Source organism: Marmota monax, unplaced genomic scaffold, assembly GCF_021218885.2.
Source record: "Marmota monax isolate L192 unplaced genomic scaffold, Marmota_monax_Labrador192_F-V1.1 WCK01_AAM20220418_F8-fsc00187, whole genome shotgun sequence".
In the NCBI taxonomy this organism is placed as follows: Eukaryota; Metazoa; Chordata; class Mammalia; order Rodentia; family Sciuridae; genus Marmota; species Marmota monax.
In genome coordinates, this window is record NW_026694837.1 from 2,292,519 (window position 1) to 2,313,947 (window position 21,429).

The following is a 21,429-nucleotide window of genomic DNA, read 5'->3' on the forward strand; positions in this document are numbered from 1 at the left end:
GGAGAGAGGAGAGGGAATGTTCCTGCCATCAGAGATGAAAAAGGCCCAAGGCCAAACCAGGTTTTCTGTGGACCTTCATGTCCAGAGCTACAGAATCCTGTGAAACCCTGTGGTGTGTGGGCCAGGACGGGACGGGACAGTTTGAGATTATAGGCAGAGTAGTGGGGTCCACTAACCTCCAGCTAAGAGAAGTTTGCAACATGGCTGCCAAAATCAGAGGGGACGGCTAGGCTGCCTGATTCCCTGCCTCTGTCTTCTAGTCTACTCTGGAGGGACCCAAACCCAGGGTCTCCCTCCTCTATCCCCAGGCCTGCCTTCAGGCAGAAGGTGGGAGCTACAGGGGAGAGCTGGGCACAGAGAACTAGCACCAAACCTCCTACCAGGAAAAGGCCAGGGCCTAGCGGACTGGGAAGAAGGCACCTTCAGTCTAGATGCACATCATGCTCCCTGGGCATTGCCAGGGTCTAGGGACCATCTGAACACCTCTGGCTAGCAGGGATGAAACCTTAGCCTTGCCACTTACCCACAGGAGTCCAATTCAAGAAGCTGACAGCCATCTTCCGCCGGGGCTGCTGCAGGAGCTGCCACCCCCAGACCCCCAGTCTAAGCTGAACTGAAAATGGCTAACCCAGTCTGAGGATTAGAGTTCAGCCCGGGACTCTCACCCTCAGGATGACAGAGGGCCAGGCAGGTAACACCTGCATGCTGGGTCTGATATGGAAGGGAGTGTGGGACTCCTGCAAACTGCCAGGACTGGAGGGGCCACTGCTACTCAGCCCCGACCCCAGCAGGTCAGCTAGCCTCTCGGTCAGGGCTGCCAACCTACAGTCTCTGAACAATCTTTCAGAGACCGTATGTTTTGCTACACAGGCCCAGAAGGCTTATTATGATTTCTATAAACATGTCTAAGGAGGAAAGGTGGCCTTAGGATTAATCAACAGCAGAGGTGAGCATAGAACTATTTTGACAAACAAAATCTGGGATTTATAGACGGTTAGGCTTAGGATGGTGAGAGACTGAGACATGGACAGGAGCCAGGAGCTCTGGGCTGGGGTGGCTGTTCTATGACTCTCAGTAAATTCACTTTTCTTGCTGAGAAACAGCAGCGTCCCTGGCCTGTACCATCGTGAGCTAGAGGTTGCTCAGCCCACATGCCCTGGTGCTGGGAGGGCTCAAATGTTTTGGGGAGGATACTCACGTTGTCCCTTTGGTCAAAGTCGACGGAGCTGGAGACAGAGGTGAGGCGTTCATACCGGTCATGACTATCCCCATGCATAGCTGAGGCCACGCTGAGGGGTGGGGGAGATGAGAGATCAGAGGCAGGTGTGAGCCCCAAGGGAGCGGCTGTGGGCACCCAGAGCTCTAGCACTACAGGAAGCATAGAAAGCGCAGAGGCTGAAGCGGAGTGGTCGCCCTCTACCCTGCCTCCCTCAGATGAGCCCGTTCCCTTCAGGGGCACCGGTGCTGGGCATCGGGGCACGACAGAGGAGGGTGTCCTCATCAAGGCCCAGGTGGAAGAGAAACAAGGTTACAGGGCTCTGCAGTTCCAGTGCTGACCAGCAGGGCAAAGGGCCAGTAATGGGAAGCTGGACTAGGACAGCTCATAGGGATGGGGGACTGGAAGATGTCTCTCAGGAGGGGCCTTAACCTCCCCGTTCCCTGTCCCAGCAGCTGCCACAGCTCCAACTCCAGTCCTATAGACAGAGACCACAATGAGAGACACAGGCCAGACTTGGGGGCTCCTTGAGCAGCCCCCCTCCCAGGCCTCCAGAAGGGGTGAGCAGGGGACCCTGGAACATGAAGAACTATCTGTTAGGCATGAGAAGCCAGTGGGGACACCCAATCTTGTCTCTGCATGATTGTGTTGGGGATTGTGCTGGGGATCTCCTGGAGGATGGTCCTTCCCCCTCCTGCCAGTGAAGGTCAAAGGCTGCGAAGGCAGAGACACCTAGGCAGGGACTTCTCTCAGGCAGGGACCCAGAGGGGGAGCAGAGGGGGGTAGGGAAGCAGAGACAAGCTGGGGAGCCCCCTGCTCTGCAAAGCATACCGCCTGCGTTAATCTGAAACATGAGCCTGCAGAGGAGAAAACTGCAAAAAGAAATCAGCAACTTGGCAGGAAGAGAAGAGAAGCATGAGAGAGGAAGAAAAAGGAAAGCTGGTTTAGTGAGGATGAGGGGCTGGCGCCCCACATACTATTCCTGTTCCACTCGGTCCCTCTCCTGCCGCCGAAGCCTGAGGACAGAGAACAGACAGGGTTAGCAGGGGCAAAGGAGAGTCCCTGGGGACTGGCAAGGGACTGAGGCCCAATTAAGGGTCCTTGGGCCCCCTATGCTGGCTCTGCGACTGGTCTCTCTTGTCCCCCTTAACAAAGGGGGACAAGAGAGGGCTGGCTCTTTCCTATTCCCGAGCAACATGGAATAAGGAGGGTGTGTGCAGAGGTGGAGGGAGGGTCTCACACCCTTACCTGTCTGCATCCGTCACCAGGGCCAGCCGCCCATAGTCCCAGGCCACCTTCCGGAGGATAGAGAATAAGAACAGCAGTGCCTGGGGGAAGAAGGGGAAGTCGGCTGGTGGAGACACTGCCCCCTGCTGGACCGGCCGGGAAGTGGGACAAAGGGGCCTGAATTCTTGGTTCAGAAGGGGATGCCCCTGGCTTGGGTGAATTCTCGGAAGCTAGACTGGGGCTGGAAGGTGGGCGTTCCTCCCCAGGGAAGCCTGAGGAGTCAGGGTCAGGTGGGAGAGTGGACGGAATTGGAGGTGTTTGCCTGGGATGGACAAGGCCTGGGTGCCCAGGGTGGAGAGTGGCCTGTGGGAACTCACAAGGAAACACATGAAGTCCAGAGCCAGCACGGTGGGGACGCCCCCAAAGGGCAGGCCCTGCAGGACAGTGCTGCGGATGCGGGCACTATAGCAGTAGTCCTTGGGGTTGCTGTTGTTGAGGGCCGTGGTGCCCAGTGTGGCCAGCAGGAAGGGCAGCATGGCTGCTACTGCCGCATGGTCCTCCTGGGCAGAGGGCAGAGCAGTCAGCTGGGCTGGTCCCCTATTCCCCTCAAGGCCCCAGCAGAATGGGCATGGGGAAGGGGCGGTGAGGACAGATGGCCAGGCTGCCTGGAAGGGTGGAAGCTCTGGCCTCCAGAGATAAGGGCCTGGTGAGGGGAGGGCTGAGTCACATGCATTTACCTTCACTGGCTCTCGAGCTGTGACCCTACCCCAGGCTTGGGGAACTCAGCCCAGATGTCAGGCCTGTTCTGGGAAAGGGAATCCGCGAGGCTGTGTCTACTCCACCCCGCCCCACACACTCTCTCCCAGTCTCTTGTTTTCTCTGCCTCAGGTAAGGGCAGAGCAGCGCTGCTGGAACATGGGGAAGGGTCTTAGGTCTAAGGATCCAAGGTTAAGAGAAGGGATCTCCATGCCAGGGGAAGATGGCCCAGGAGCCAGCTGCCTCATCCTCATCTTCTCTATCTCTATTAGAACATGGTGAGAGGGCAGGGGATGTAGCTCAGTGGCCTTGGGTTCCATCCCCAGCACAGCAGAAAGAAAAGAAAAGAAATATGGCATAATTATATCTGCTTAGAGTTTTAAACTCTGTTAATTGCCTCAATATGACTGGCCTCTAAACAAGATGTTTGGCCAGGCTCAGTGGCACATGCCTGTAATCCCAGCTACTTGGAGGCAGGAAGATCATAAGTTTGAGGTCAGCCTGGGCAACTCATCAAGATCCTGTCTCAAAATAAAAAATTAAAAAAAAAAAAATAAGAAGGGCTGGGGATGTAGCTCAGTGGTAAACGGCTCTTAGATTAAATTCCCAGTACCAGAAAATAACACTAACAAAACCAAGATGTTTAGCCCTGTGTCCTCAGAGCAGGGGTCTGAGGATGAGATCACAGGAAGCCAGATAAAAAGCAAGACTTCTGGGTTTGTGTTACCTGCCTAACCCCAGCCACTCATGCTTACCCTCTTCCTTTCCTCCTGCTGTTGCACTAGATACCCCTGCACTATTCCCTCTCCAGCTTCTTTACCTTCCCAGATCTCTGCACAGGGGTCACCAGAACAGTATGAAGACTACAACTCCCAGAATGCCATGCTTCCACCCCCACAGCAGGGCAGGCTGGGAAAGCTATCCTCTCCAGCAAGCTTTTCCATTGGCAAAAGAGGGGAGAGTGGGCAGCTGTTTGGCCCGTCCAAGCCCCTGCAACCAGGGTACTGCCCTCCTGCCCATTTCCCTGCCAGGGCCCTCTGTTCTCTGGGAGGATGGGGTGGGCAGGAGGAGGGAAGGGGAGCCAGCTAGCCGCCTGGGCTCTGGAAGTGCTAGGGGACAGAGCTAAGCTGGGCTCTGGGGAGGTTTCCAGGGAGGAGACATGTAGCTGCAGCGGGGTGGCAGCAGCACCCGCTGCCCCACCCCATCCTACTGGGGGTCCCTTGGGGGCCCCTTTTGCTGACAACAGTGAAGCTCTGCCTAGGCGGGGGATGTCCCCAGGGAAGAAAGGAAACCTGACAGAGAGAACAACAAACCTAGAATGGGTGACTGCAACTTTGGAAGCAAGTGTTCCTCAGCCCCCTGGGGTGACTCAGGGTTTCTCCAACCCACCAGCCCTGGGTTTTTCCCTTCTCCTTCCTAACATTCCAACCAGAGGGCAAGAGGCAGGAGCTTTCAGACGGAGGAGGAGGAAGCTGGGGTTGTTTACACGTTTCCTTGGTCCCAGGGAGTCTTTGCAAAAAGCATGGGTTAGGGAGGCTCAGGGAGTAACTGTCCTGTGTGTATACATGCCTCCCTCTTTTCTAGCCTAAGCTGACTTTAAAAATTACATTAACTTAGTACTTTTAGCAGGCACTAAAAGTACTAAGTTATCGAGTGTCCATTATTTCAAGAGTCATACATGGTTGCATTTAATCCTCAACAATCCTATGAGTGCCATTGCCATTTTAAGATGAGGATAGAGGTTTAGAGAAGTTAAGTAACTTTCCCAAGGTCTCATGGCTACTAAAATGATGGACCCAGGATTCAAACCTAGGTCAACTTCTTTCTTAAGCTAGAACACTTTTTTTTTTATTATTTTTTTTTATGTCGATGAACCTTTAATTATTTATATGCGGTACTGAGACTCGAACCCAGTGCCTCACACATGCTAGACAAGTGCTCTACCACTGAACCACAAGCCCAGCCCTAGAACACTTTCCCACCCCCACCCCCCAACATGCTTAGAATGAAACTCTACAGATTGTTAAAGCTTCATAAATAAAATGCTCACTAAACACTCTCAGGCCAAAGAACACAAAGGCACTGTGGGAATGTGTGTTTAGATGAGCAAACATATGCTCTTCTGTGTGCTTGAATGTGTGTGTGTGTGTATGTGCCCGCGCTCTAGGAGAGCTAAGGTGGCTGAGGTGACTGCAGTCCACAGAAAGAAGGGAGTTGCTGGGTTTAAGTGGAGGCATGAATGTGGGTGTGTCTGGGTGCCTGGGTACGTAAACATAAAGTGCACAGACCCTGGGGCACCAGAGCAGGTTAAAGGCAGTCGTATGTTTCCAGGGCTAGGGGTGTGGATGTGGGGGACTCTAACTCGTGCCCCACTTTCTCATCTCACCACTCCCAGGCACTCTAGAAATCTCAACAGCCCATTCCTACACCTCACTGGTTCTTTCTCCAAACCCCAAGGCCAGAATGCCATGGCCTCCACCCCATGCTGCAGAAAGATGGAACATTCTGGGAGTTTCTACACTAAGTGGCTCCAACAGGGTAGTGAGAGTCCAGCTGAAATCACCAGTCCTTCTGCTGCCACCCTCTTTAATGTTACAAAGCACTCTCCCCTCCAAAACTGTATTGCGCCTCCCCCTGCACAAGAAGAAGATGGGGCAAACTCAGATCACTATCCCCATTTTTTAAAAATGTTTTTTAGTTGTCAATGGATCGTTTTGTTTTTTTAAAATTATTTTTTAGTTGTTGATGGACCTTAATTATTTATTTATTTATATGCGGTGCTGAGAATCGAACCCAGTGCCTCACATATATTAAGCAAGCGCTCTACCACTGAGCCCCAGCCCCAGCCCTCACTATCCCCATTTTGCAGGGGAGGAAAGGACCCAGGGAGGTAAAGAGACTAGCACAAGGTAACAGGGCAGGTAAGCGATGGAGTTGAGGCTGGTGGCTCTGCAGGTTGACAGGGTTACTTCAAGTTCTTTATTGTGGGGGCAGGGTTGCTGGACAGTTTCATCAAGCGCAGCTGCTCTCAAAGCCAGCACAAGGCCCAGTAGCTAAGAGGAAGGAAGAGACAGAGGTGGGCTATTTGGGGGGTGAAGGTGGCAGCGGGTAGTTCTTTCATTGACATGCCCCAGTCAGTTGTTGCTGAAGTTTCTCTAGTCTGAAACAGAGGCTTTAGCTCGAAGTGGGCAGAGTGATAAAGGGTTGTATATTTAAGTTAAGGTTGTGACTTTACCATTAGGGAGTGTGTGTAGAAGTTAAATGTTTTTCCTTATGGAGTTACTGTGGGGAGAGTTAACTTGGGGCTTGGGATCATAGGGAGGCGGAAGGTAAAGATGGAAGCCAGCTGTGATACTGTGTAACCTGGGCCTCAGTATTCCAGTCTGCAACACAGACATACTAACATCGGGGGCCTCCCCTGCTGCTGCAGATTTCAGAGGGATAGGCAAAAATGTATCTATAAGTAAGAATAAATTAGTAACAATGCAAGCCTGGCACTGTGGTCCATGCCTGTAATCCTAATGGCTCAGGAGGCTGAGGCAGGAGAATTGCAAGTTCAAAGCTGGCCTCAGCAAAAAAAAAGAAAAAAAAGCGAGGCACTAAACAACCCAGTGAGCCCCTGTCTCTAAATAAAAAACAAAAAATAGGGCTGGGATGTGGCTCAGTGGTCAAGTGCCCCTGAGTTCAATCTCAGATACCTTCCCCCCCAAAAAATTGTAACAATGCATTTATCAAATGTTTCTTTAACTCTTTGTGCCACTGTTCTAAGCACTTTGTAAATATAACTCATTTGCTCCCCATCACAACCTCAAGAGGTGACTGAGGTATACAGAGGGTATATAACTTGCCCACATTCAGCCAGTTTGTGATGGGTCCAGAGATGGACCCAGGCAGCCTGGCTCAAATGTATGCTCTTAACTGCTGCCTCTGCAAATAGAGAAGCCCACTTCCACCAGGGAGCTGGGGGCTGCCAGCCACAGCTCTGGAGAAATGCCATACTCTTTCTACCTGCTTGTCTTTCCTCTTTCTTGGGGCTCCTAGACCTTCCACTTGGCCTTAGGTTTGTGAGTTCAGGTGCTGGGGGTGGAGATGGGAAGTAGAAATAAGTGTCAGAAGCAATAGTCTGGTTAAGAGCAAAGACTCAAGACCTGCCCCCCCCCCCGCCCCTTCTCCTCTTCCTTCTTTCTCTCTTTGTTTCTTTCTTTCTTGGTACAGAAGTTGGGATGGTAGAACCCTGGCAATCTAATAATGAGTTACATCCCCAATCCTTTTTTTTTTTTTTTTTGACAGGGTCTCTCTAAGTTGCTGAGAGTCTCCTAAGTTGCTAAGGCTGGCCTCAAACTTGCCTTCTTCCTGCCTCAGCCTCCCAAGTCACTGGAATTATAGGCATATGTCACCACGCCCAGCTCCGACCTTTTATCTTGGGCAAATTACTTAATCACCCTGGGCCTCAGTTCCTTCATCTGTAAAATGGGAACAATAATCCAGTTGTGTGACTGTTTTAAGAATTAAGATGACTATGCAAAGCTCTTAATACAGTTCAAGACATATAACAGGCTCTAAAAATAGCCATTGTGATTAATAAGATGTGGAATATGATGGGTTGATTTAGCGGAGGAAAACTGGTAAAAATCAAAATAAAAAGAGAACACAGAATTTCTCTATGGAGGAGGATGGCTTCTCCTTTAGACTTAAGAACTTAAACTGTTAAAGACTCTGCCACTGAATGGCAAAGAACGTCCCCAAACTCTGCAAACATTCCTATCCATCTGCAGCAGGCTGGGATGTGGGGGTATGGCAGGTGATGCCCTGCCAAGATGGGTCAGAAGTTCAGAGAAGAGAATACATTCATGATCAATTACTAGGTAGGGTGCCAAGCTCTTTACTTGTGTTATCTTGCTTGACAAACCATATAAGGAGGTGGTAATAACCATACTTTTTAATGGAAACATAGGTTCAGACTGGTTAAGTAACTTGTCAAGGTCACACAGCTTAATTATGGCAGCACTAGGATTTGAACCCAGGTCTCTATTATTCTGTTATACTTGGAGAGACTTTGTATGACTTCTGAAAGAGGGCACTCAGGTACCTACCACCTGTCTTCTGCTTTACAACATCTCCACCTACCTACCCACCCACCTACCCACAGGCCAAGACTGCATGGGGTGAATTGACAGCAGGCCCCAGCATGTGCCATCTGGGGCATGCCAGGGCCTGGACCCTCTGATGCCCTGGAGGACAATCATGCTGCCAGCACACTTCCACCTGGAGCCTGGCAGACACTCCCACTCCCCTCCTCACCTGTGCCTGGGAGGCAGGACTGTGAGCCCCTCCTCAGGAGGTGCTGGGCACAGCCTCATTCTTCCTGGGCTGCTGCAGACCCGAGGAGAGGCCAGATTGGTACCGGGAAGGCAGGCCCCAGCCTCCAGAACAGTAGAGTGCTCAGGCTTGCCTGAAGCTGCCAGTTCTCTGCCCCAGGGACCCAGGCAGGTGGCAGCAGAGACCCAAGGGCAGCCGGCCCCTCTGACCTCTCGTCGCCACTTCCCAAGCGTCCTTCCCTTTGCTTGGGAAACCCGCGGAAAGCTTTGGGACAGTCTGACCTGGGCGGTTAGGACAGCCAGGAGGGACAAAGCGCACCCCCTCCCCCCAACAGGGCCTTTGCCCCACTCCCAGTTCCGCGTCTCAATCTTTTCCCCACCGCACCCTCCAACACAGGCCCGGGCGGCTCATGAATGAACTGCCCTGTGTGGGGCGCAAGGAGAGGACACGCTCCCCGGGCCAGTCGCCTCTCCGGCCCGCCGATCAGTCCCCAGAAGGGCCGGGGGCAGCAGCCGGCCTCGTGCGAGCACCCACGAACCCTGCCCTTGCCTGAGCCCGAACCCCTGCTCTGGGCCAGCCTCTTGTATACACTGCTCCCGGAACAAGAGAAAAGATAAAAGAAACCGAGGACATCAGACTTGGCGACCCCGGAATCCAAAACTCGGGGGCGGGGGCGGCTGGTTCCCCACAGCGGCGGCGGGCTGGTGGGGCGCAGCTGGAACCCCGGCGGGGCGCGCAGGGGACGAGCACCGGGTCGGGGCAGATGGGACAAGAGTGGCACTAGGGGGCCGGGACAGGGGTCCCACCCCTTGGGATCTCCCAGGGCCTGGGGTCAGAAGGCGGTGCACATCTGGACCCCGGACAGGGGTCGGAGGATTCACCTTTGGCTAGGGATGGTGCGGGGTTTGGGGGCCGTGAGCGCCACCACTGGGTCCCGCGGGCCCGGGCACCTCTGGGTCCCGCAGGAGGTTGAAGGGAGGGGACGCGCAGCTGAGTCCTGGTTTTTTCTTGGGTGGTGGTGGGATCTTCCAAGCAAAGAGAGGGGGCTGGGGAGGGTCGCGTACTCACCCCCAGGCGCAGACTCGGCTCCGGCTGGGAGCCCCGGGTTGGGGCGGGGCGGGGCTGGGGGAGGGGGAGGGGGAGTCGCTGGGCGGCTGGAGCTCTGGGCTCCTGCGGCGGCCGCGGCAGTGTATGGGGGAGGGGGAGCGGGAGGAGGGAGGGGAGGAGGGGGCGGGACCCCGCGGGTTCCACCCCCCACGCCAGCACACGCAAGCTGCGCGCGCACTCGCAGATCGCCGCTCGCTCCGCGAGTCCGGCGCGCAGGCGCAGGGGAGAGTCCGCGTGGGGGAAGGCGGTGCTTGGCCAGTGGGGCTCGCGGCGGGATATTCCGGGGCAGCGAGAGCGGTATGGAGGGGGAGCGAGAGGGGGTCAGGTTCCTAGCTGTGCTCCTCCGGTCTCCCTTTCTTCCCTGCAGCAGGGGAGGCTCGCTCCCCGGGGGTGGGTGACGGAGGATTTGTGGGCCCTTTGCGCCTGGGGGTCAGTGGGAGGAGTTTCGACGGGGAGGGAGGCCTTAGACCTGGACCCTCCTCTGTCCCACTCTCCCTTTCTCCTTGGGCTGCGGGGGTCCCTGCGGTTTCTGCGCCTCCCTCCCACGCACCTGGCCCGTGCTCACCTGCCTTCCCAGGGTTGTGGAGCCCGCCTGGGAAGGGGAGGGCTGCGGTCAAGCCTTGGCGAGGTGGTTTTGGAAGGTCACTCTGGCGCGGCTCCTGCAGTAATCTGCTCCTCCCTCCCCTTTCCAACTTCGGAATGGAGATGAGTTTGCTAGGCACTTGGATGGCCTGAGGAGTGAGTCCTTGCTTTCACTTCTGTTTGCCGAGTGTCTCCCCTGGTGCAGGGGGTTTCCTGGTTTCTCATTTCACCAGAGACTGCAACTAGCCGTAATTAAGACTGGAAAGATGGAGAGAGGGAGAGACAGACTGACTTTCTGTATATACCCCCACAAAGATAGGATCACGAAGACCCGATGAGCACCAAATTTAATTTCGTTTTCCTGAAGGGGACAAAAAAGGAAGCATTGCTTTCCATAGTTGACAGTCACTTTGGGTTACTTGGGAAATGCTGGCGATGTGGGAAATACTTAAACCTTGCAACCACTGCTGGACAGAAGGAGACTGCCTATCTGGGAGCGACTTGTTCTTGTCTGTGCCGTCTAATGGCTTTTCAAAGGTTCTAGGGTAGCTTGTAAATTGCAACTGTAAGATTTGATTAATTGCAATGTTTTCCAAACTGTTGATTCCTATCGGTGAGTTAGAAATCAGTCTAGTAAATCTCGTCCATCCTTTTATAAAAGATGAAGTAAAAATTATCCGAGGGTGTTGCATTTAGTAAGAATATTGCTTCTTGACACTTGCTTTAGGTGTACACACGTGAGTGTATAAAGAGGTGTTGTACAATGTGTTTCCGTGTGTCACAGTTAGAAAAGTCTGAAAAGCATTGATCTCCTGTACCCTGTTTGCCCTCTTGTCTTCCTTAGCTTGAGTTTCTTGTCAGTTCAAATTGCCCAGGGGATGCAGTTAGTATACCAGGAATACACACTGAAGGACAGAGTGGTATCTTCCAAGAGGTTACTTCCTAGGAAAGAGAAAGTTCACTGGAAATACCGAAAAATGGATTTCGTTGAGGGTAGGAGATAGATTGGCTTTTTTTGGGAAAGGGCAGTTTTTCAACTGTGACAAAAAGTTGGGTGGGGTGAAATTGCTTTTGTGAACTTTCTGGTGGCAGGAGTCTTTGTAGGCTTGGATTCTGAGAATTGTTTTGGGTAGGAGCAAGCAGTTTAGATGAACTAAACTGCTTTAGTTTTTCCTTTCCTTTTTTTTTTTTAAAGGATTGTTCATTTTACCCTTAGACCTTTTTGGATATATATTTTGTGTGGAACTTTTTACATTTTTAACTTTATCGTAATAAAACTAGTGTGACCAGTCCAGCGCGGTGTCTATAATCCCAGTGGCTGGAGAGTTCAAAGCCAATTTAAGCAATGGCCAGGTACTAAGCAACTCAGTGAGACCCTGCTTTATATAAAATTACAAAATAGGGATGGTGGGGATATGGCTCAGTGGTCAAATTCCCCGGAGTTCCAACCCTGGTACCAAAAAACAAACAAACACCCCCAAAACTCATGTGACCCATTGTTTGCATGGATCAAATTCACGTTAGGGCCAAAGAACACTAGTAGTGGATACTTGAAAATGGAAATCGGGGGCATAGTTACCTGGTTTTGGACCTCCAAGATCACTGGAAGACATTTCTTAAATATTATTTTTAAAAATTATAAAGTTATGAATTATAAATTATATATTTTATTTTTATAAATTATAAAGTTATGAATCTGAACATATGGTTGGTTGATTCCTGAGCTACTCCTGCCTATCCCTAGTTAGATTCATCACCTATTAAGGAGTATATGGACCATTAGGTGACTCTTTCTAGTTAGAAGATGGGAAGCATTTCAGCAAGCCTGATAAGAATTGAGTTAGGTGCATTGTAGAATCCATAAAGAAACAGTCTGTTTCTCAGGAGGGCTGCGAACATAGTAATTTAGAATCTCCTCAGCTCCTAGAATCTTAAAGGATGCAAAGGTCCTTTAAAACCTATTTTGCTCCACTCCTGTCCTCATTATTGTGATATTTGGATAGATTTTTTTCTTTTTTGGTACTGAGGGTTGAACCCAGAGGCCCTTTACCTCTGAGCTACATTCCCAGCACTTTTTTTTTTTACTTTGAGACAGGATCTCACTCGCTAAGTTGCTGAGGCTGGTTTTGAACTTGTGATCCTCCTGCCTCAGCCTCCCAAGCTGCTGGGATTACAGGCACCGCTGCACCTGGTTGTATTTTTCTATTGTTTGTTAGTTGGGTAATTCTTACAGCTTGGGGTGGAGGGGCTTGGGAGTGTCACTCAAAGTCAGGTTATGATTTAACCTTCCATTTCAGAGGCTGATGGTTGTTTGGGTTGTTGCTCACCCTGGTATGATTTTATAGGTATGTTAACAATGACAACCAGTGTGCAAGAGAGGACTGAGATTCAGGTCTCAGCTTTGTTGTTCTCTGGGTTAGGTAATATGCTGAATATTAAGAAAGATGCAGGTAGCTTATTATTCACTAGGGAAATATGGGAAAGAGTAGGAAAGTCCCTGTCAAATATTAAAAAATTATTTATGTCTGCTAGAGGTTAAGCAGCATCTTAGGTGTGCCGTTATTGTGCAGGGTGTGATAGAAACAGCCTTGGGTTCTGGTCTGCGCTTTGTTGCCTTCTAACCTGGGATGAGTTGGCAAGTGTCACAGTGTTTCTGACTTTGTTTCTTCATCTGTAAAATGACACTTAACTGCCCTGAGCCCTCATATCTAGTCCAAGTCCTTAGTCTGTTCAACCTCACAAGACTGTTGCTTTCTGTGTTTGTGTTTTCATTGGGTGCTTAGGAATGAAATCATCAAAGAAAATGATCTGGGCGAGAATACTTTGGGAATTGCAGCATGTTACAGTTGTGTGAACACACATTCATCTTTCTGAAAGGGAATTTTTTGATAGCCAAATAGAAATGAATCTCTAAGTATCAGTAGAAGTATTTATTAGTCCAGGATGATTGGGAGGACCCTGCCAAGATCAAGGTATCAAACCTGCATGATGGGTGAAGCATCTTGAGAGTTCCTCATTTTTTTTTTTTTTTTTTAATATTGGGAATTGAACCCAAGGTTGCTGTACCACTGAGTTACATCTCCATCCCCAGCTTTTTTTTTTTTTTTTTTTTTTTTTTTTTTAATTTTGACACAAGGTCTTGCTAAGTTGCCAGGGCTGGCTTCAAACTTGGGATCCTCCTGCCTCAGCCTCCCAAGGCATTGGGATTACAGGCCTGTGCCAGCGCACCCGCCTGAGAGTTCCTTTATTTGATTCTTCAAAGCTGCCAGGCTGTTGCCTTTCCCTGCTTTGATGAAGAAGGACATTCACAAGCTCACACTGGCAGTTTGTTCTTTTTGTGGCTGGGCTTTGCATTTGATTTCTTAGTGTTTCTTTTCCCTTCTGTTACATACTAACAAAATCTCCTTTAAGCACTCATTTCTAATTATGCTGAACTTTTTGTTTTCTTCCTTTTCTATAGAGCCCATTCCCCTTGAAAAGCCTTTGAAATGTATGACCCATTCCAGGCACCTGAATATTGTCATTGTTGAGGTGGAGACAATGTATGGATAGATGTGCGCTGGTTACTAGGCTCGCTGCATGGTGGGTAGAGCTGCAGTACATTTGGCTGATCTTCAAAACTCAAGTAATGGTTATTTTCCAGCTTTCCACCAAACGTTTGAGGTGTCGGTTCTTTTTGTCTGTTTTATAAACTCAGACTTTGTGTATGAGATCTACCTAAAAATGAGTCCCCCAAGCAGTCACTGGGAGCCTGGGTAAAGGGCGCAAGAAAACCTCCTCAAACCCCCAACATGGAAACTCTCTTGTGCTGGAGGTTGAATTGCAAATCAGTTCTGTCCATTTGACACACGGTTTTTTGGCTCTCGCTGTGTGCTGCACGCTGACCAAGGCAGGTTCTGGTCTCTGCTCCCAGGGAGCGTTTATTCCAATGGACCTGTAGGGTGATGAGCCAAGAAACAACTCATTTGTGTATCTGTGAAACCGAAGCCATCATGCCCCTTGCACTCCCTCCCCCCACTGTGCTTCTACAACCGAAGGGATCTTAAAGTTAAGCCAAGATGAAAAATGAGCCTGGCTCTTGGATGGATGGCATTAAGCAATTTCTCTTCCCTCTTCTCTTTTAACAAAGAGGCTGTGATTTATACCCTGAAATGGAGGGTAGTGCTCCGTACCGACCGGGAAGTAGCATGAAAACCCCTCTCTGGCACCACTGTCTTCCAAATACCTGGCTGCCTCTTTGAGAGTTTTGACTCTGAACAATGTTGGCTGTGAAAGCGTTATGTATAGAGTAGGTTTGAAGTGAACCAGGCCCTATGTCCTCGGGAGGGATATATGCTGGGAAATAACCACCAAAGTCCATCAAAGTTGCTTTGAAGTCAGTTGCTGCCTCCATTGCTCATCCCAGGTCAGAAGCAGATCTTCGGGGGTGGGATGAGGCACGTTCCATAGTGGGCAGGGCAGGCGCCAGGCCAAGAGGTGGATCCAGGGGCCTGCAAACAAAGCACAGGCTCCTCCCAGGACTGCACCTTCCTGCCACCAGCAGCGTTCTGCAGTGTGTTCACCTGAGAGGTGCAGGTCCCCATGTGCAGATAGGTGCCTGCAGCTTGGGATTGTGGCCTGGAGCTGGGGTGGGGTGGGGGTGGGGCCTGGTTTTCTCCCAGGGGCTCACTTTACTCCATTCAGCAAATGCCTGTTATGCTCCTGCTATTTATTTGGACCTGCTGGGGAGGATAGGGAGGAGATAATAGGTTTTTTTTTTTTTTTTTTTTTTTTTTTTTTATGTTTTTTGGGGGGGTAATGGGTATATAATATAGTAAGTGAAATATTTGACTCTTGCACTTTAAGGTCATAGTAATGCTTATGGGTGTCCATTTGGTGACTAAGTTGTCTGGGTCAGGATGGAGGTCAATATCAAAATCACTAAAGAGGTAGTGAAAGTTTTCAGGGTTTTTTTTTTTTTTTTTTTCCTTGTAAAAATGGAAGCGCTCCCTGGAGGCATGACTGTCACTCTTGTGTCCAAGGCAAGACGTGTCATCACTGCCATCTGAGTCTGTGTGACTCCTGAATTCCTGTAGCCAGTTCAGATGCCGTGCTGTCAGGTCCTTTGGTTTGTGTGTTTTGGATAATAAGTACCAAGGAATAGAATGTTAAGGGACATCAAAAAAAGGGTCCAAGTTTGTTTAGTGTCTGTGTTCGGGTAGTGCGTGCTGTCTCTGACAGTTCCAGCAGGTTACACAGCGTCCCCAGTGTGCAGGAGGGACGGCAGCTGGTGCTGCAGTTTTACACAGGCTTCTTGGAGATAGTGGGCTTGGGACCAGGTCAGAGGGGTGGGCAGAGAAGGGCCATAGGTTGTGGGGTGGCTTGAGAGCGAGGCGTGGGGAGGAGGTTTGGGCTTGTGCACTGACTGATCTAAGGAGTTTAGTGGGGTGCCTTGAGTGCTGGGGTTTGTGGTGAAAGCCAAGCCAGGAGAGTTCTGGGAAGCCCCTAGACACTCTGTCCATGTTCCTGAGGAGCAGTGCAGAGTGGAGAGGCAGGAGGAGGCTGGGTGTTGTGATTCTCCCGAGAGGGAAGGTGGGTGGTGCTGGGTTATGTTAAGGAGTAGCCTGGGAGCCTCCTTTCTCCCAAGGAGCCAGACTAGGGGCCTGCCAGCGTCAGGCCAGAGGGGACAGCAGCTAGGACCAGAAGGACTGCTCCCCTGTGTGTCTCCTTCCCCTCCCGCCCTAGTTTTAGTTGTTGCTTAGTGTGGAGTTCTTTTCACCACCTACACTCTACAGATTATCTCAAGACTTAAATTGGATTAAAGTGAATGATTTTCACCTGGTGTTTGTCTACATTTTGATTGATTCGGCAGCACAGAGTTGGCTGTGAGTAGAATGAGCATGTGATGTCAGTATTCTTTTTCTTTTTTCTTTTTAGAAGTAGATGACAGTGGAGTGTATTTTGACATAAAACATGGAGTATAACTTCCCTTCTGTGGTTATACACCATGTGGAGTTTCACCGTTTGCATATTCTTATGTGAACATAGGAAAGTTCTGTCCAGTCCATTCCACTGTAATTCCTAATCCCACCTCCCTTCCTTTCCCTTCTTTCCACTTTGTCTAATTCAGTGAACTTCTAACCCCGCTACCATTGTGTGTTAGCATCTACATATCAAAGAGAACATTCAGCCTTTGGATTTTTGGAATTGGCTTACTTCACTTAGCATGATAGTCTCTAGTCCATCCATTTACTGGCAAATGCTATAATTTCATTCTTCTTTATGACTGAGTAATATTCCATTGTATGTGTGTGTGTGTGTGTGTATATATATATATATATATATATATATATACCACATTTTCTTTATTCATTCATGATGGCAATTTCTTGATGGAACAAGAGTGATTTAACAGTTGGAAAAATATTAATATTTAAATTACAGTTGCCAGGTTTACTCCCTGATAAGTAAGATCATGGGTTCAGGAAGCCAGCTATTTGGTTCAAATTTTTGCCTTGTCCGTACTAGCTGTGTGTCCTTGGTCAAGTTATTTAACCTCTCTGGGCCTCATTTCCTTGTGTGTAACACTGAGACTAATAATAGCACTCATTTCCATAGAGTTTTTGTGAGCCTTAAATCAGATGGCAATGTAAACCACTTAGCCTGGTGCCCAACACATTGTAACCAGCCAGTATATGTTCAGAAAGAAAGGAGACGGGCCAGATGACCCTGGAAGCTGCTCAACTCGGGAGCTCCTCATGTGCAAGGTGCTTGTGGTGGGAATGCCCTTAGACCCAGGCCGCAGTCATTTCTGGTTCTAGTTCTGCCCTTGACAGGTTGTGGGCTCGATATAAGTCACTTAATGTCTCTGTGAGATGAGCTGCGACATCAGGAGGAGGAGGAGGAGAGCAGGTATGGGGTACCAGGCCCTGGGCCGAGTGCTCTGTGCAGTGCGTCTGGCCCAGTCCTCCTGAGTGCAGGGACTGTCAGTGTCCCAGCGTTTCACGTGGGAGAAGCTCAGCACTTTAATTACTTGTCCAGGGTCATTCAGCTAGCAGATGTGAACGTGGCCTTCTCTGTCTGTCGCCTGTGATTCCGTGTGTCAGTTGTTAATAGTTTCATAGGCTAGCTGCCTGCCTTTGATTTAATTTTCTGATCATAATTATATTTGGCCAGTGCTTCATGGATTGTTTTAAGAAAAATACTTGGGAGTAAGCCTGTGATTTGAGGCTAACTTGTAGTTAACTTGCATTTGTGGAATGTGTAGGCATTTCTGTGGTAGTTAAAGGGTCCTCCTCACCCACCTTTATTAAATAAAGTCTTATCTGAGGTGCTTTGAACTTGTGCAAAACAAAGCCCTGTGTAAACACTACAGTGTAGAGTTTGGCTCTGCAGAGCTCTTGAATGAGACCCTCTCAGCCAAGTGTTTGGGTGGAAGAACAGGCATATTCTGCAGCTAGAACCACAGCAGGCTGTAGGTGCTCTCGAGCACACCCGTGCGTGGTGTTGAGGTGTTGCAGAACACTGGTGACTGCCATAATTGATTGTTAAGGTTGAGGTCTGCAGACTGGAGTCACGAATCTTAGGCTGGTATTGGCTCTGTCACCTCCGCCTGCTTTCCCAAGCCCACTTTCAGCTCTAAGATGGTGTCAGTGGTTTTTCCATGTTAGTGTTGTTGGGGAGACTGACTCAAATATAGACTTTGGTCAGTGACTTGGCAAGGGCGGTCTTTGGCTCTACTTTGTTGACCTTGAGATATACAGGTGTTCTGACTTTCACATTTGGGGGAAAGGTGATGTAGTGACAAGCAGATGGGCAGCTGCTTAGACCACCTACTTTCTTTTTCTCTTTGTTTTGTACCAGTAATTGAACTCAGGGGTGCTTAACTGAGCACATCCCAGCCCTTTTATACACAGACAGACACACACACACATGCACACGCACACACTTGCCAGCTTTGAACTTGCAATCCTCCTGCCTCAGCCTCCCAAGCCACTGGGGTTACAAGCATGTGCCACTATGCTTGGCCAATCTACTTTTTTTTTAGGGGATTAAGGTCTGATATCAAAAGGTATTCAAGGGAAATAGTGTGTGTGCAGCTCCTTGGGGTTCTTGGGCAGTAGTCACTAGCTAGGGCACGCTAGAGGACTCAAGTTCTCCTGCCTGTGGAAGTGACCGCGATGCAGGCATCCCTGTGTTGTGATGTTACTTACTGTGGAAGTGTTGAGGGCCAGTCCTGCTCTCTGACCCCAGAGTCAGAATGTGAATCAGCAGAATTTGGAGCTGGAGTTCTCCATCTAATCGTCTGTATATCTTTTAACCACTAAGATTTATATTTAGTGACTAATAGTCTTGTGCTAGAAGTGCCATCTCCCACACAAGTCCCCAAAGAAAACTGGCTCTGAGTCAGGACTTTGACTTTGAAATCAATTTTTTTATTCCCCCTTTTCCATCAGGATTTGCTGTCTGGCGCCTATGGCTGTCTTTAGTGGGCTCTGGGGCCCCGTCACCAGTGCAAGCAGAGCCTTCAGCCAGCGCTGTTTCAGGTAACTTTCCGCATTAAGTTCTCAAAACTGTGCCTTTGAGTAAACCTCTCATCAGGGCTGGTTAGTATGGAAACTAGATTGGGAGGAGAAATTCAGGGAAGTGTCTTGGGGTCAGGGAAAGCTAAAGGAAATCAGCTGAGCTGGAATTTGGCAGGATGGTGAATGGTGACAGTGGGTAAAGAGGCGAGTTCTGTCTGGCAGGTGACAGGGACTAGCATATGATGGAAGCTTGTTACTTTTCAGTCTCTGTGAGACTCTTACAGAGATTCTGACATCTCTGACCTGTCATTCCCTGGGGCATTAAAACTTTCTCTATTAAGAATGGAAAATGTTTTTTAATTACAAAATAATACTGCTTGTTATAAAAAAAAAAAATCAAGCATGTTAGAAGTGTGACCTCCTGTCCTCCTTCCAGACACTAAGCTAGGACAGCCCTACCCCATCAGGGTCCCCAGGCCACAGGCATTTTCTGAGCACTGTGCCTGGGGCTGGTCATACAGCATCAAATGAGAGTTGCTTCCTGCCATGAAAGAGCTCTCAAGTGGGCTACAGGAAGGAACTTGAAAACAAATAACTCCAAGAAAAATTGATGAGTATAATAATAGGGTACTTGGGAAGGCTTGAGCCTGGAGCTGCCAGTGGGGGCTGGGGGGGAGGAAGGCAAGGAGGCAGTCTTCCCAGAAGGGAAGTGGGCACAGGTCCTGCCCAGGTCCTCAGGGAGGCTGGGAGGTAGTGTACTTAGAGTTTCCTGCCAGCTGCTGGGGCCCAGCATAGGTGTGCAAGTGGTAGGATGTGTGACCTCAGAGGCGGGTAAGTTGGGATCAGGTTGTGAAAGTGGAGAACTATTGAACATTTCTGTGCCGGGAAATTGCCTCAGTTTTTGTCTTCCAAATAGAGCCCTGGCCAGCAGAGTGGGGTGCGGCAGGAACCAGTGAGCGCACCTGTGTCACAGTTGCAGAGCAGAGGGAACTGCTCAACAAGGGGCATCGTCAGTGAGGGTACAGAGAAAGGGCAGTGCTTAGGAAGTGGCGTCAGTAGGACATGCTGCTGGTGGATGTTTGATGGTGACAGAGGTGTATGGGTGGGAGCTGAAGTTTCTGGAGAAACTCTTCCCTGGATAGGAAATGCAGCAGCAGAACAGGGCTTGCAAGGGCCCCAGGAGGTCAGTGTGCATTGGAGGTAGGGCAGGTTCTAGGGAGCCCTGGGGAGTGGAACTATAGGACTGGAGATGGAGTTCACTAGTTGGCAGCAAGGAGAGTGGCTGAAACTGCCCAGGTGTGTAGAATGAGAAAAGAGACCCTAAGGTGACTACCAGCAGTGAACATCTGGAAAATAGAGATCTCACTGTAGAGATCACTCTGTAAACACCATCCTGGCCTTTAATACAAAAACTCTAAAAAACAGTAAAAAAAAAAAACCCAACCCTTTTTAGTATTAAAAGATTGTTACCTTGACTTAATTCCAGTTTCTGCAGCATGTGCCAGCGGATTCCCTTAGCAAGCCTGCTCATTCCCATCTCCAGGTTCCCAGCAACACGTAGATGAGAGCATTTGGGAGCGAGTGTATCTGGGGAAGCAGGTTTTGCAGGATAGGCATTGGCTGTAAGCCTGGTCCATAAGGGATTCCTGAGTTCTCAGAGATCTTTTGGAAATCAGAGGCTTTAAGTTAGAGCTGCCATGAATGATGGTGTAATAGAAAAGTAGAGTTCTCTTTAAAATCCATCCAAATCAAGATCTTGCCACAGCAGCAGAAGCTCTTGATTGTAAGGGAATTTGGGAATACATAGTCCTGCCTGCCTGTCAAGACTCCAGGGCTGACTGTGCTCTGTGTGTGTGTGTGTGTGTGTGTGTGTGTGTGTGTGTGTGTGTGACATGAACTCTCTTGCCTTACGAGGCCATGTACCTTGGCCTAGGCGGGAACAGGTCACAGCCTGTTTTTTTCTTTCCCACCAGCACCACTGGGAGCCTCTGTGCAATTCAGAAGATGACCCGGGTGCGAGTGGTCGACAACAGCGCCCTGGGGAGCACCCCATACCATCGCCCTCCTCGGTGCATCCACGTCTATAACAAGAATGGGGTGGGCAAGGTGGGTGACCGGATACTGCTGGCCATCAGGGGACAGAAGAAAAAGGCGCTCATTGTGGGACATCGCATGCCTGGCCCCCGAATGACCCCCAGGTTTGACTCTAACAATGTCGTCCTCATTGAGGACAATGGGAACCCTGTGGGGACCCGAATTAAAGTACCCATCCCCAGTAGCCTGCGCCAGAAGGAAGGAGAATATTCCAAGGTCCTGGCCATCGCTCAGAACTTTGTGTGAACAGAGCCCAGGCCTCTGGCTGCAGGGGGCGTGTGGATAGAGCAGCTCCAAGAGCTGCACCTTGGCTGAGAGGAGCCGCCTGCCATGTGGCTGCTGTGCAGGGTCACAGTGTTCCATGAGAGAATAAACGTTTTCATGTATGTTTTCTTTCTGTGCTTTCTGGAATGTGGGCATGGGGTAAATGACACTCAAGCAGTTGAAAGGTGGCCAACCTGTCTGGCCACGTGTGATGACAGTCTTTGCATGGAACAGGCTGTATGCGGGGGCTGGGCCCTTTCCTTTCTGGTTTGGATCCTATGATATGAGTTTATCCAGGATTGTCAGGCTCTGGGAAACTGGTATGAATCAAATGACAATTTATAATGTACCACGGAGTCT

At 49.9% G+C, this 21,429-nt stretch overlaps 2 protein-coding genes across 8 annotated transcripts in view; one reads left to right on the top strand and one right to left on the bottom strand.

Moving 5' to 3' along the window:
* Tmem63b (transmembrane protein 63B) overlaps nucleotides 1–10,308 on the bottom strand; it is a 25,596-nt gene extending 15,288 nt beyond the window's left edge. The window contains exons 1-5 of one of the 6 annotated variants that reach the window (XM_046426118.2): nucleotides 10,191–10,308; nucleotides 2,821–3,003; nucleotides 2,465–2,544; nucleotides 2,194–2,232; nucleotides 1,199–1,289 (exon numbers count right to left, since the gene is read on the bottom strand). In XM_046426118.2, coding sequence (XP_046282074.1) covers nucleotides 1,199–1,289; nucleotides 2,194–2,232; nucleotides 2,465–2,544; nucleotides 2,821–2,979 — 369 coding nt within the window. In that variant the 5' untranslated portion in view covers nucleotides 2,980–3,003; nucleotides 10,191–10,308. Of the gene's footprint in view, nucleotides 1–1,198; nucleotides 1,290–2,193; nucleotides 2,233–2,464; nucleotides 2,545–2,820; nucleotides 3,004–3,180; nucleotides 3,507–8,500; nucleotides 8,720–9,399; nucleotides 9,546–9,586; nucleotides 9,694–10,190 lie in introns of those variants that run through there. The other 5 variants (XM_046426121.2, XM_046426119.2, XM_046426120.2 and 2 more) reach the window with 5 other exon arrangements.
* Nucleotides 9,811–21,191, top strand: Mrpl14 (mitochondrial ribosomal protein L14). 2 transcript variants are annotated; one of them, XM_046426122.2, is made up of 3 exons: nucleotides 9,811–9,922; nucleotides 18,643–18,732; nucleotides 20,685–21,191. In XM_046426122.2, the coding sequence occupies exons 2-3, from the start codon at nucleotides 18,662–18,664 to the stop codon at nucleotides 21,049–21,051; spliced, it is 438 nt and encodes a 145-aa protein (XP_046282078.1). In that variant the 5' UTR covers nucleotides 9,811–9,922; nucleotides 18,643–18,661; the 3' UTR covers nucleotides 21,052–21,191. The 2 variants fall into 2 exon arrangements, with proteins under 2 accessions (XP_046282078.1, XP_046282079.1); XM_046426123.2 differs by lacking the exon at nucleotides 9,811–9,922 and adding an exon at nucleotides 15,921–16,071.
* The last annotated feature ends 238 nt before the right edge of the window (nucleotides 21,192–21,429 follow it).